This window comes from Microchirus variegatus (genome assembly GCF_963457635.1).
Source record: "Microchirus variegatus genome assembly, chromosome: 1".
NCBI lineage: Eukaryota > Metazoa > Chordata > Actinopteri > Pleuronectiformes > Soleidae > Microchirus > Microchirus variegatus.
The window spans coordinates 41,045,177-41,058,334 of record NC_139802.1 but is presented as its reverse complement, the minus strand read 5'-3'; the positions used below and the strand labels follow the sequence as shown (position 1 = coordinate 41,058,334).

Sequence of the window (13,158 nt, the reverse complement as noted above, 5' to 3'; positions counted from 1 at the left end):
AAAACGTTTTTCAAAAAAAATGTCAGATTTTGGACGACATAGTATGTCGTTTTTGTCAAATTTTGGACCAATTTTTTTTTTTTTTAAATGGTCACATTATGGACGACATAGTATAGTAGGACGTACTACATAGTATAATATGACGTTTTTGTCATGTTTTGGACCAAAAAAACGTTTTTCAAAAAATTGTCAGATTTTGGACGACATAGTATAGTATGTCGTTTTTGTCAAATTTTGGACCAATTTCTTTTTTTCAAAAAATGGTCACATTATGGACGATATAGTATAGTAGGACCTACTACATAGTATAATATGACGTTTTTGTCATGTTTTAGTATGTCGTTTTTGTCAAATTTTGGACCAATTTTTTTTTTTTTTGAATGGTCACATTATGGACGACATAGTATTGTAGGACGTACTACATAGTATAATATGACGTTTTGTCAAGTTTTGGACCAAAAAAACGTTTTTCAAAAAAATGGTCAGATTTTGGATGACATAGTATAGTATGTTGTTTTTGTCAAATTTTGGACCAATTTCTTTTTTTCAAAAAATGGTCACATTATGGACGATATAGTATAGTAGGACCTACTACATAGTATAATATGACGTTTTTGTCATGTTTTGGACCAAAAAAAAAGTTTTTCAAAAAAAATGTCCGATTTTGGACGACATAGTATAGTATGTCGTTTTTGTCAAATTTTGGACCAATTTTTTTTTTTTTTTTTAAATGGTCACAATATGGACGACATAGTATTGTAGGACGTACTACATAGTATAATATGACGTTTTGTCAAGTTTTGGACCAAAAAAACGTTTTTCAAAAAAATGGTCAGATTTTGGATGACATAGTATATAGTTTGTCGTCAAATTTTGGACCAATTATTTTTTTCAAAAAATGGTCACATGATGGACGACATAGTATTGTAGGGCGTACTACATAGTATAATATGACGTTTTTGTCATGTTCTGGACCAAAAAACGTTTTTCAAAAAAATTGTCAGATTTTGGACGACATAGTATAGTATGTCGTTTTTGTCAAATTTTGGACCAATTTATTTTTTTCAAAAAATGGTCACATTATGGACGATATAGTATAGTAGGACTTACTTCATAGTATAGTATGTCGTTTTTGTCAAATTTTGGACCAATTTTTTTTTTTCCAAAAATGGTTACATTATGGACGACATAGTATAGTAGGACGTACTACATAGTATAGTATGACGTTTTTGTCCAAGTTTTGGACCAAAAAAAGTTTTTCAAAAAAATTTCAGATTTTCAGATTTTGGACAACATAGTATAGTATGTCGTCAAATTTTGGACCAATTTATTTTTTTCAAAAAATGGTCACATTATGGACGATATAGTATAGTAGGACTTACTTCATAGTATAGTATGTCGTTTTAGTTAAATTTTGGACCAATTGTTTTTTTTCCAAAAATGGTCACATGATGGACGACATAGTATTGTAGGACGTACTACATAGTATAATATGACGTTTTTGTCATGTTCTGGACCAAAAAAACGTTTTTCAAAAAATTGTCAGATTTTGGACGACATAGTATAGTATGTCGTTTTTGTCAAATTTTGGACCAATTTTTTTTTTTTAAAATGGTCACATTATGGACAACATAGTAAAGTAGGACGTACTACATAGTATAATATGACGTTTTTGTCAAGTTTTGGACCAAAGAAACGTTTTTCAAAAAAATTGTCAGATTTTGGACGACATAGTATAGTATGTCGTTTTTGTCAAATTTTGGACCAATTTCTTTTTTTCAAAAAATGGTCACATTATGGACAACATAGTATTGTAGGACGTACTACATAGTATAGTATGACGTTTTTGTCATGTTTTGGACCAAAAAAACGTTTTTCAAAAAAATGGTCAGATTTTGGATGACATGTCGTTTTTGTCAAATTTTGGACCAATTTATTTTTTTCAAAAAATGGTCACATTATGGACGATATAGTATAGTAGGACTTACTACATAGTATAATATGACGTTTTTGTCAAGTTTTGGACCAAAGAAACGTTTTTCAAAAAAATGGTCAGATTTTGGATGACATGTCGTTTTTGTCAAATTTTGGACCAATTTATTTTTTTCAAAAAATGGTCACATTATGGACGATATAGTATAGTATGACGTACTACATAGTATAGTATGACGTTTTTGTCAATTTTTGGACCAAAAAAATGTTTTTCAAAAAAATTGTCAGTTGTGGACGATATAGTATAGTATGCTGTTTTTTGTCAAATGTTGGACCAAATTTCTTTTTTCGAAAAAATATTCAGACAGTGTAGTATGACATTTTGGTCGACGACATAGTATAGTATGACGTTTTGGTCACATTTTGGACGAAAAAAATTGTCATCAAGGTCAAAAGGTCATCTTAATTTATATTTTTAAGAAATCTATTCAAAAAGTAAACCGTGAACTGCCTGGCCAAAAGTCACCACCAAACAAAAAAGGGTCACACACTCTAATATTCTGTTGTTGCGTTCATTTTTCACAAAGATCTTGTATCGACGATGGGAGAGTGGTACCACTGAGCAAAGTCTGGACTCTGTGGTGGCCACTCCATGTGTGAAAATGATGTCTCATGCTCCCTGATCCACTCGTTCACATTTTGAGCCCGATGAATCCTGGCATTGTCGTCTTAGAAATACGCCCTGTGGCATCAGGGAAGAAAAAAAATCCATTGATGGAATAATCTGGTCATTCCGTGTATTCAGGTTATATTCAGATTCTTTGGGCACATAATGTTGGTGAACCCTAGACCTGATCAACTGCAGCAACCCCAGATCATAGCACTCTCCCCCACAGGCTTGTACAGTAGGCACTAGGCATGATGGGTGCATCACTTCATCTGTTAAATCCTGATGGCGACTTGTTTTTGACCAGGCAGTGTATAATTAGCATCTCCAAATCTGTTTTGCATAATAACCGAGTGTCAAATGAAATAACTTTCATTTTACACACCAAATGGTTGATGGAAAAGGGAACTTTAGCCCCGTTCAGTTTGTAGCTGAAGCATTTACTACAGCATCTTTTTAATCCCTTTTGCTGACCTCTTAAATGAAAGCACAATAATCCTGATCTGGATTTGACTTTGCAGAGTCTCTCAGAAAAGGGTTTCTGTACTCTGTGCATCACGCAACTTTGGAAAAACCAGTCGTCACACAAACACAGGACAACTGATTTGATTAGGAACCACTAATCTCTCTGCCTTGGGGCCAGCTCTGAGTATCAGATATCGACAAAGTCCAATATCATGCATCCCTAGTTTATGAGGCAATCTTTTTTCCTTTTCTCCTCGCTGACTGTTTTCACCGAGCACATGAGATTAAATATGTAAATACCTCATACAACAACACTTCAGAAAACCCTGAACCATCCCTTAAAAGGATGATAGATTGTGGTTTTATGGTTAACGATTGCACTCATAATCAATTAATCTGTCAATTAAAATTAAAATGTCAGATATGTTGATCAGTTTACCAAACCTGGAATTGATGATGTTCTCAAATGCCTCTCAAACAAAAATGAATCAGTTTGAATGAATTCTTTGTTATAACGAGCAGGGAAAATATTTAAGATGCTAAGACATCAGGAAGCTCTTTCCATTGTATAAATAAACTAGTGCTGGGCGTGTTAACGCCTGACCGGGAAAAGACGCGTGACGTCATTTATTAAAATGAGTCTCTAAAGTAACACTAAACTTTAAAAACAGAGGCACATAGTATGAGGTTTTTGTAAAATTTTGGACATAAATTTTTTTTCCCAAAAAATTGTCAAATTTTGGACGACATAGTATAGTATGACATTTTCGTAAAATTTTGGACCACTATTTTTTTTCAAAAAAAATGTCAAATTTTGGAAGACATAGTATAGTAGGACGTTTTTGTCAAATTTTGGGCCAAATTTTTTTTTCAAAAAATTGTCAAATTTTGGACGACATAGTATAGTAGGACGTTTTTGTCAAATTTTGGGCCAAAATTTTTTTTTCAAAAAAAAAAAAGTCAACATTTGGATGACATAGTATAGTATGCGTTGTTGCCAAATTTTGGACCAAATTTTTTAATATTTTTTTTAAATGTCAAATTTTGACTTCAATCTTAGACAACTAATTTTATTTATATTTTTAATTGTCAAATTTTGGAAGACATAGTATCGCATGACGTTTTTGTCAAATTTTGGATACGCAGTACACAGATACGCTGGTTATTCGTAGCGCTGCTCTTTTCTTTTAATAAACAGACCGCTCCAGTTCGACTGTAGGCGCGCTAACCGGCGCTAAAGGAGCTAATGTGGTAAACGGTGCCTGGACTCCAGTGTCGCGGCACGTAAAGCATGACGTCACTCGCGTCACGTTTTTCGGTCAGTCGTCATGGAAACGCGCCGTGCGTTTACCTAGTGCCCAGCACTAAAATAAACTCAAAACCGATGAATCTATTGTCAAAATAGTTTTCGGATTAAGTAATTGATTAATTATTGCAGCATTTTACACATAACTAAACAATAGAATCAATTCATTGGCTGATTCCTATTCTATTGACATCACAGCAGTAAAACAGCTTTGAACATAAAAGCATGAAATCACAACATGGATTATTGCAATTAAAGTCATTTTAATTAAGGAAGTGTTATATTTTCAACTCTTGGCAAAAAACAAAAATGAAAAATAGCCCGGAGGTTTGAGTCACAACTTTGTTTCTAAGAAATTAACATTTTTCTTTTATTTATTCTCGAAATTAACTTTAGACAATATGTTTTTCCTTATAAGTATTTCAAAATATCTTTTGCTGGTTTGTTCGGTTATACCTTTCCTATAAGTAGAATCTCATTTCAATATAGTTCTCTTTTGAAAAGAAACACACACACGCACGCGCGCACACAGAGAAACAAACAAAAAAGGAAACATCCATGGATGCGTTTCTGTCCAGGGTGTCTGAATATGTTGGTGTTACAGATTAGGACAGACGTCCTTGTCCGGCGTCGCAGAGCCTGATGGTGGAGCCCGTCGACATCGGATGAAGCTCCGATCGCGTCTTTATCGCTCCTGGTCCAACAGTGTCACGTGGGAGCAAAAATCGTTAGAAGTCCCTTCAATGAACACATAAGACATTCCCCCCTTCTCCTGCTGCTGGCTCTCCAAAAGCCACTGTTTTTCCTGCCCAAACGCCAGGGATGCTCTGGTGTCGGGGGGTTGAAAGAGGTCAACTTTCTCTCTGCGTGTGAATTCCTACTTTTAAAAACAACAAATTTGAACAAGTTTGCTGTGAAAACAAAAACACACCCCCTTGAGATTGTATGTATAACATAAAACCCAGCTGATCTGCACTGTAATTGACTACTGGAGTCAAAAGCTTTAAAAAATTGACGTCCCTCCGCGATTGGTCTATCTAAGATAATTCTCTCAGTAACATCCTCTACATCTGGCTATTTTTTTTAGTTATCTTTTCAATTAGCGGCCTGCTGCTGCTGCCGTCTGACAGCTCTGTAAATTTAATGCACAACAGCCGCCGAGTCTTTCTTTACGTTTTTCCTCTGACTGACTTGCAAGAACCCTACAATCTGAGGAGAGAGAGAAAGAGGAGGAGAGAGCAGGTCTGGTACAGGATTATAAAGGATGCTCGAAAACTCTCCTGACAGAGTGAGCAAGGGGGAAACATCTGACACAACGTTGACACCTCACTCTTTAAATATCTACCGACTGCATTGTTGCACATAGGAAAGCCTTATTTCTAGTTCTACAAACCAATTTGCTGGGTTTTTTTTTTAGTAATGTCTCTCTCTCGTTTTGTTTTATAACAATAAATCACTCTTCTTCTTTTTTTTTTCTTTTTTTGTGCCACCCAGCCAATGAGACTCATCTCTCACTACTTCCTCCGCCTTTTTATTCACTTTTCAGAGATTCAAACAACCAACCCTACAAAAAACCTTAGCAGAATACACCAATAATTCCCTGCACGGATACTTTTTTATACGCCACGATACTTTAGTATGCTATAACAGCACGATTTGTCATGCACTTTATCTCATTTTTTCTTTTTTATGCATTTTTTTTCTTCTTTTTTTGCAAAACTTATCTTATCAATAATGCAGCTCTGCCATGTAACTGGACTAACAGCTGTTTTTTTTCTCCTCCACTGGACTTTTCTTTTCTCAGTCGTCGTCCACGTCGTCTCCCTCGGACTCGTCCCTCCTCTCGTACATCTTATCCCGCTGCCTCTCCTGGATCTCCTTCATCTCCTCGGCGTATCTGCTGAACGCTCCGCCGAATTTACTCCAGGCTTTGAACGGGATGGTGATAGAGTTCCTGTAGCTGGGCTTCACCTCGCTCACACGCAGGAACACGCCGTATTTGTTGGACCCGACGTCGAAGAAGAACCGCTTGGAGTCCACCATGATGGTGGTGCCCTCGGGGAGCTCACCGTAGCCCCCGGCGGCGGGGCCCCCGCTCAGCTCCTCGTCGTCTCCGCCGTAATCATCTATGAGCTTAGCAAGGGCGTCTCTAAACTCTATTAACCCCTGCGCCGGAAGGGCTATGGTCTGACCGGCCAGCATGCCGCCCGAAGGGCCCCCGACTCCAAAGCCAGGTCCACGGTTTACGGTCTGCCGGATGCGCAGAAACCGTCCCCGTTGGTTCTCCTTCAAGTCCAGGTAGTACTTGCGGTTCTCCCGAACGAGGAACTCACTCTTGAGTGCCCGCCTGGGCCCACCGTCCTCGCCGACAGCAGCCTGTGCTATCTGCTCCGGACTACTAGGCCCCAGCTGGGCGTAGTGCTCGATGAAATCCCCGAGGTAGTCACGGAACTCGGCCGCCACCGAAAGAGAGAGGGTCAAGCGACTTTTGGAGCCCCCGGCCCCAACCTCGGCGATTTTAATGAACCTGCCCTTGCTGTTCTGCTTGACATCCAGGTAGAAGCGCTTGTTCTGGATGTCGAGGCGCTTGGACGCCAGCTCCTGGGTCTCCTGGTCCCGCTGGAAGTGCTGGAAGCCGCTACCGCTACCACCACCACCGCCGCCGCCGCCGCTGCCGCCGCCGCCTCCTCCTCCCCCGCTGCTACCACCTCGCTCACTCCCGCTGTCGCCATCCGCCATCTTCAGCTCCACCATTCGGCTCCTGCCCCTCTCTCCTGCGTAGCTGCTCTCTCTGCGCGTTCCCTGTCAGAGCGCGCGCCCGCGTTACGTTGGCCATGCGTGCGTCCCTCGAGGGAGAGTTGTGATTGGTCCAAACACTTGCCACTTTCACACGGTCACGCAGTTACGGGGCGTTCATTGGTCGGTCTTATTTCGTGAGCCCAGCCAACATGTCACATCTCCCGTCAGCCATTGGTTGAGCTCGGGGTTCCGTTTGCGTACTTGTTGTGTAACTTTTTGTCCATAAAATGATGAAAATGAGACTAAATGTTGATATTTAAAGGCTTCATTTGGTCATTTTGGTAACATTTTTGTAGTAAGTAGTAAACTGGCCCCCAATAATTCAAAATGAAGCATCTCACAATACAACATTTTACCAGAAAAATATTGTCACAGTCCAAATGGCTTTGAAATTGAAAGCAGCATAATAACATGTAAACAACAAGAACACTGTTCTGTTTTTACTTTGTTTTACATTCTAAATAATAATAGATATTATTTTTATTAGTAGTAGTATTAATAAAACATATTATGAAAAACCTGAAAATGTACTAAACACTTAGCAACAGGTATCTGGAACTAAAAATGGTAGTATTTCACATTATGATTAAAACATGTGAAGATCTAGAAATTATTAAACTGCACATCTATGTACATCACATATTCCTGAAACTAAAGAGGGAGCTAATAAAAATGCATGCGACCATGAAGGACAACTTACTGAAGTAAAACATGCCAATGAATTGCGTCCATTGTTGTATTACCAGCTTCTGTCTACAGAGGGCAGTATGGTTCTATTGGTTTGCTTTGTTTCAGTTCACAGGTGAAAACTGTATTTTCAGATTTTACTTTACAAAGAAATGTGTACAAAATTGTATAAATTTAGATGAAATTATTTTTCATTTGAAAAAGGGAAAGCTCCGCAACTCCACCCTGGGAATTACTCTCAGAGACAAGGCACACAGGTTTGTGGTTACTCAGAGGGCATGAGACATGGTTCCAAGTTAAAATCGACTTTAATTTTATTAAACATTAATTGGTTCTAAAATATAATTTAAACTCATTCATACAAACAAAAAAGAAAAAAAGAAAACACTAATCAGGGCTGAGGCCAAAGTGGATGGATGAAGGCTAATGCAGGGGAGGGGATCCACCAAAGGAAAACAACAAAATCACTGGGCACACATGTCAGACACTCAGTGAAGAAAACCCACACCCAGCAACACAAGACGGGAGGATGCCGGTCACCAGCATCACTGGCCTACGGCAACTGAAAAGGGAGGAGAACAACAAATTAGAGGGGTTGCACACACTTAAAAAAAAAAAGCTATAAGAATGGGCAGGTCACAGGCTTAAACAACCAATATGTCAATGAATAACAACTGTCTAATATAAGATGAAGTTAAACAAAATTACCTCATGTACAAAACAAATCCCCGTATTAACAAAATACAAACACAAGACAAATACAGGTTCAACCCGGACAAAACAGCAGCGGCCCAATGAGGTGGTTACAGTAACAGCTAATCAATAAAAACAACATTAGCGTCGGCTAAGTTCACTAAAATTACAATTAATTTACAAAATACCTACATAGCTTTATAGCAGCAATTCATTCTCACGAGGGGAGGAAGGGAAAACAGCAGGACTCCAGGCGGCCGGAAGCATTTACCTGTGCCCACGCTAGCATTAGCCACCTAGCCTAGTAGCACCAACCATAACGCAGAGCGATGACACACCACCGCTAAAACAACCGCAGCAGAACACACGGAGGAACACACAACCAGTCGCCGTACAAAAAAACAACACACCACAACGCAAAATACCCTGTGCATAATAATGACCAAACGAAAGGACCGGACGAAAGTACCTCACCTGTCGGGAAGGCGCCCTCTGACCCGGAAGTGACGTAGGGAGCAAAGAGGAAGAACCGGAAACCATAAAAAACCAATGTAAACAAAAAGAGCGAGGGGGGAAATGAGACAAAACGCTCATACTGCCACAATCACATAAGGTTAGATAACCTGATGACACACACAGCACAACAATAGTGAATGATTAATTAAGACCTAGATTAATTGTTTATTAATACAAATCCAAGATATATATTAACTAATGTGTTAATTAATGCCGAGTAATACATACATAATGATAATTACAATGTTAAACTTTTGTGAGTGCTTAATAATTTAACTAACTTTGAGTAGTAAACATTAACCGCTTATTAATGCATTAACGAATATGTTTACTGTAAATACATATACATATATATACTATAAATATATATATATATATATACATACATACATGTTTTAAGTAATACATAACAGTGAATGTTAATAATATATTATTAAACAGTTAACTAATGCTTAATAATGTACTAACTAACGTTAATTTAGGATTACCGATTAAAGGTATGAAAACACATGATGACCTGTTAAATTTTTAAAAAACAACAACTTTTATTTCAACAACGTGATCCCACAATGACATATGAACAAAAGAGAAATTAAAACACTCCATAGATTAAAATTTAAATATACACCACTTTATATCAGGTACAAGTAGAAACATTCACGTAAAATCTCAATATTGCACACTACCCTGTTTGATTCACTATTAAGATTTAATCAGTGTTTGTGCCATACTTTTATCAATCATATTAGGTTAAGGCCAGAAAACAAATACTCTTATTTTGTTTGACAAAATATCACAGGATGGACGGCAGCAGCTTCACTGTGTTAGTAATACTGGGGATAAGTCGGGTAGGAGCCCATGAGTTGAGAGGTGGCAGACGACAGCATGACGCCTGGGAGGCTGCCGTACTGGTACGAGTCCAGGGGTAGTGAGGGGACACTGGGCAGACGGGAGCTGTACTGCAGGCTGTGTGGATGAACATAAGAGGCAGCAGCCGGTGTCTCCGGCACTGCTGCTGTTGCTGCCGCTGCAGCTGAGTGGTACCTGGGGTAAGGTCCTGGCCTGTATGCCTGCAGCTCAGGGTAATGCATGAACTGAGAGGCAATGTTTGCCTGGCAGGCGTGAGCCAGGGCGTCCTGCACGGTTCTCTTCAGCTTCATCCGTCTGTTTTGGAACCAGTTTCGGATCTGAGACAGAAGACAGAGCAAAAGTATTAAAAACGTGCTAAACATTGCTATAAATATTGAAGAGCATGTATTATTAAAGTGACATCTTCTTTAAGCTTAGCATTCCCCTGCTGCCTCATGAACATGTTTGGTGGCGGTAACAGGATAGACTTTTCCATGATACAGTTCTAGTACTACTTGACCTCGTTTTTTTATGCTTTTCCATCTGGTGCTTTTTTGGTACCTGCCCTGACAAGGTTCCAAGCAAGCTGAGCCGTTATTAAAACATCGACAGACTGCTCGGCCAATGATGCAGGAAGCACTGAACGATTCTGTGAGCAAGTCTTTTTAATGATCTGATTCTAATGATTCAGTTACACCGATAAACAACTGCTTTGCCTGTCACTAGTTTGTGTGTGTGTTTGTGTGTTTGCCGCAGCCGTGTTATGACAACCCCGTCCATGTTTAGGAGGTACTGTGAAGTAATGAAAAACAATGTGACTTGTGTAGAGTCGAGTCGAGTAAAGTCAAGTAGTGCTGGAACCGTATAATGGAAAAGCGCCATTATTCCCTTACAAACAGTGTAACAAGATTCTCCTAGATTTACTGTCAGAGCCTGAGACTGAGAGACACCCTACGGCGCTAAGCAAACAGTCTTATACCAGTGACACACTGAGGATCCTCACCTGTTTGTCAGACAGGTTGAGCTTCTTACAAAGCTCAGCCTTGTCTTGCGTTCCCAGGTATGCGTTCCTCTTGAAGGCCCTCTCCAGGCTGCTGATCTGCTCTGCCGTGAACGCCGTGCGAGGCCTCCTGCCCGACGGCGGGGACTGAGGAGGAGGCGAGGAGGAGGAGGAGGCGCTGTCGTGGAGGGAGCGACCGCCCTCGCTCTCATACCCGGAGGTCTCTTCCTCTGTACCGCTGCTGAAGCTAGCCTCCGTTACTGGGGAAAAAAAAAAAGATTTACGCGTTAATATTAAACTCCTTGACAATGTCCATTCCAGTTGCCTCAAACATTCACCAATTGGGTAATGTTACAACTGATTATATTTCATATATGAACGGCATAAAAATGACAGGTCCAAAGACACCAGTTGGACAGTCCAAAGACACCAGTTGGACAGTCCAAAGTCGGAAAGTCCTGTGTGTACTACATTTATTAAATTAGAGCCCCGACAATAGCTTTCACTCTCATGATGCATGGAGCGGCCATCTTGAATTCTGAATTTAGGGCATGAGGAGCCTGGAGCAGTTCATGACTTCAGAGAGTGTTTCACTCACAATGACTTACTTCTAACAACTTTTGACTACAACAGGAACTCACTATTAGTTACATTTCACTCTTTGTGCTTAATTAGAAATATACTAGCCACTCTTAAGTCCCATAATTAAATGTATTAAGTATATTAACTACAGCCCTCAAGTATGTTATCTACACTTCTAACTTACACAAGTTGTTCATTAGATTTCAGAGCTTAAAAACACTTTAAAGGTCCAGTATGTGAAATTTGGGTGGAACCATTTTCATTTAGCAGCAGTTGAAGATGCTTTTCATGACCCAAAATTAGACTTTTATATTTATTCAAGGCGCCAGGTCAGCTCTGCAAAGGTAGGCAGCCATTATGTACCACCGTGTTTTTACACGCATGGTTTTGATGCTAATTGAAAGCTAAATAGTTTCTCCGACAGACTTGAAAGAGAAGGGCGAGGTGAAGGATCTTCAGATGCAACTTTACCAGTAAATGTGCCTCTAATGCCGTAGGATATCAAATAACTTAAATACAAGTGATGTGAAAGTGAACTATATGATCCTACATAATGCAGAAATAAGTAAATAGTGAAGCCACTGCCAGGGAATATCTGTTATCAAGCCATCAGTTCCACTCAGGATGAAAATAAGGACACATTAATATGAGAGACAGAACTTTTTACACCAGAGGAGTGGACTTACCTTGATTATTGTGAGTGGTTTGGTGCTGTGCTGTGTAATCATCCAGGCCTTGCCTCCTGCTTTGCTCCTGCTGTACAGGTACATTTTCAGGCTTCTGTCTGCAGTAAAAACCCGGCAGACTCTCAGAGTGTGTCCCACAGGCCGTGGGCCCCGAGTCTGAGGCGATCTGCGTCCGGGCCGGCTGGCTGCTCTGGGCCATCCACTCGATGGAGAAATGTCCTCTCATGACGGAGATGTTTAATTGTTATTATTTTGTTTTTTTTAGTTTTTTTTTTTAAAATGCGTATATCCTTCGATTTGGAGGGCAAAACAAGAGATGAAAGATTCTTGTCCAAAGAGCAAGTCAAGGTTCAGCTGCAAAGGTCCTGGTGGAGGGAGCGCTCAGATTGGTATCTGGCCCTGAAGTGGCAGCCTGTCTGTATTTATAGGGTTCATCCCACCTCATCCTCAAACTCCCTCAGCCCCGAAGATCAAAGCCTGCGTCCTGGCTTCCCTCCCGCCCTCCCCTCCTTTAGTTTTCACAACTGGAGTAATTAAGACGTCTCATTCAGTCTCAATGAGGCTGTTACAGCATGGCTCCAGCAAGTCTGGGAACAACCCCCCCCCCCATCACCACCACCACCACCACCCCCCCCCACATACCCATCAAACACACACACTTTCCTGCCTCAAAAAAAAAAAAAAAAATAGATAATAGACACACCTCAGCCCCAAACTGTCTGCATCTTCTCCAATACTCACTCCAGTACTGAGGCTCAACTTATAATACAATGCAAAGAAGTACTTTATTGATCCCTGAGGGGGGAAATTACTTTTGTTAGAGAAAATAACACAGATTCACAGCCTATGATATACTAAGAAAAATATAATATGATATAAATTATACTGTATAATAATATAATATAACAGATTAAAGGCTTAAGGCTTATTATAAGGCTTGTTATAATATAATAAGCCTTAATAGCAGCACTTCAAT

The 13,158-nt window shown here is 39.6% G+C and overlaps 2 protein-coding genes across 2 annotated transcripts; both read right to left on the bottom strand.

The window, feature by feature from the left end:
• Positions 1-4,613: 4,613 nt before the first annotated feature.
• On the bottom strand, positions 4,614-7,323 carry purbb (purine-rich element binding protein Bb). Its single transcript, XM_083887169.1, has one exon. The coding sequence runs from the start codon at positions 7,122-7,124 to the stop codon at positions 6,171-6,173; it is 954 nt and encodes a 317-aa protein (XP_083743295.1). The 5' UTR covers positions 7,125-7,323; the 3' UTR covers positions 4,614-6,170.
• A 2,566-nt stretch (positions 7,324-9,889) lies between these two features.
• ved (ventrally expressed dharma/bozozok antagonist) lies at positions 9,890-12,408 on the bottom strand (the record flags this gene model as incomplete). Its single annotated transcript, XM_083900757.1, has 3 exons — positions 9,890-10,252; positions 10,918-11,174; positions 12,183-12,408. The coding sequence occupies 3 exons, from the start codon at positions 12,406-12,408 to the stop codon at positions 9,890-9,892; spliced, it is 846 nt and encodes a 281-aa protein (XP_083756883.1).
• Between the last annotated feature and the right edge of the window lie 750 nt (positions 12,409-13,158).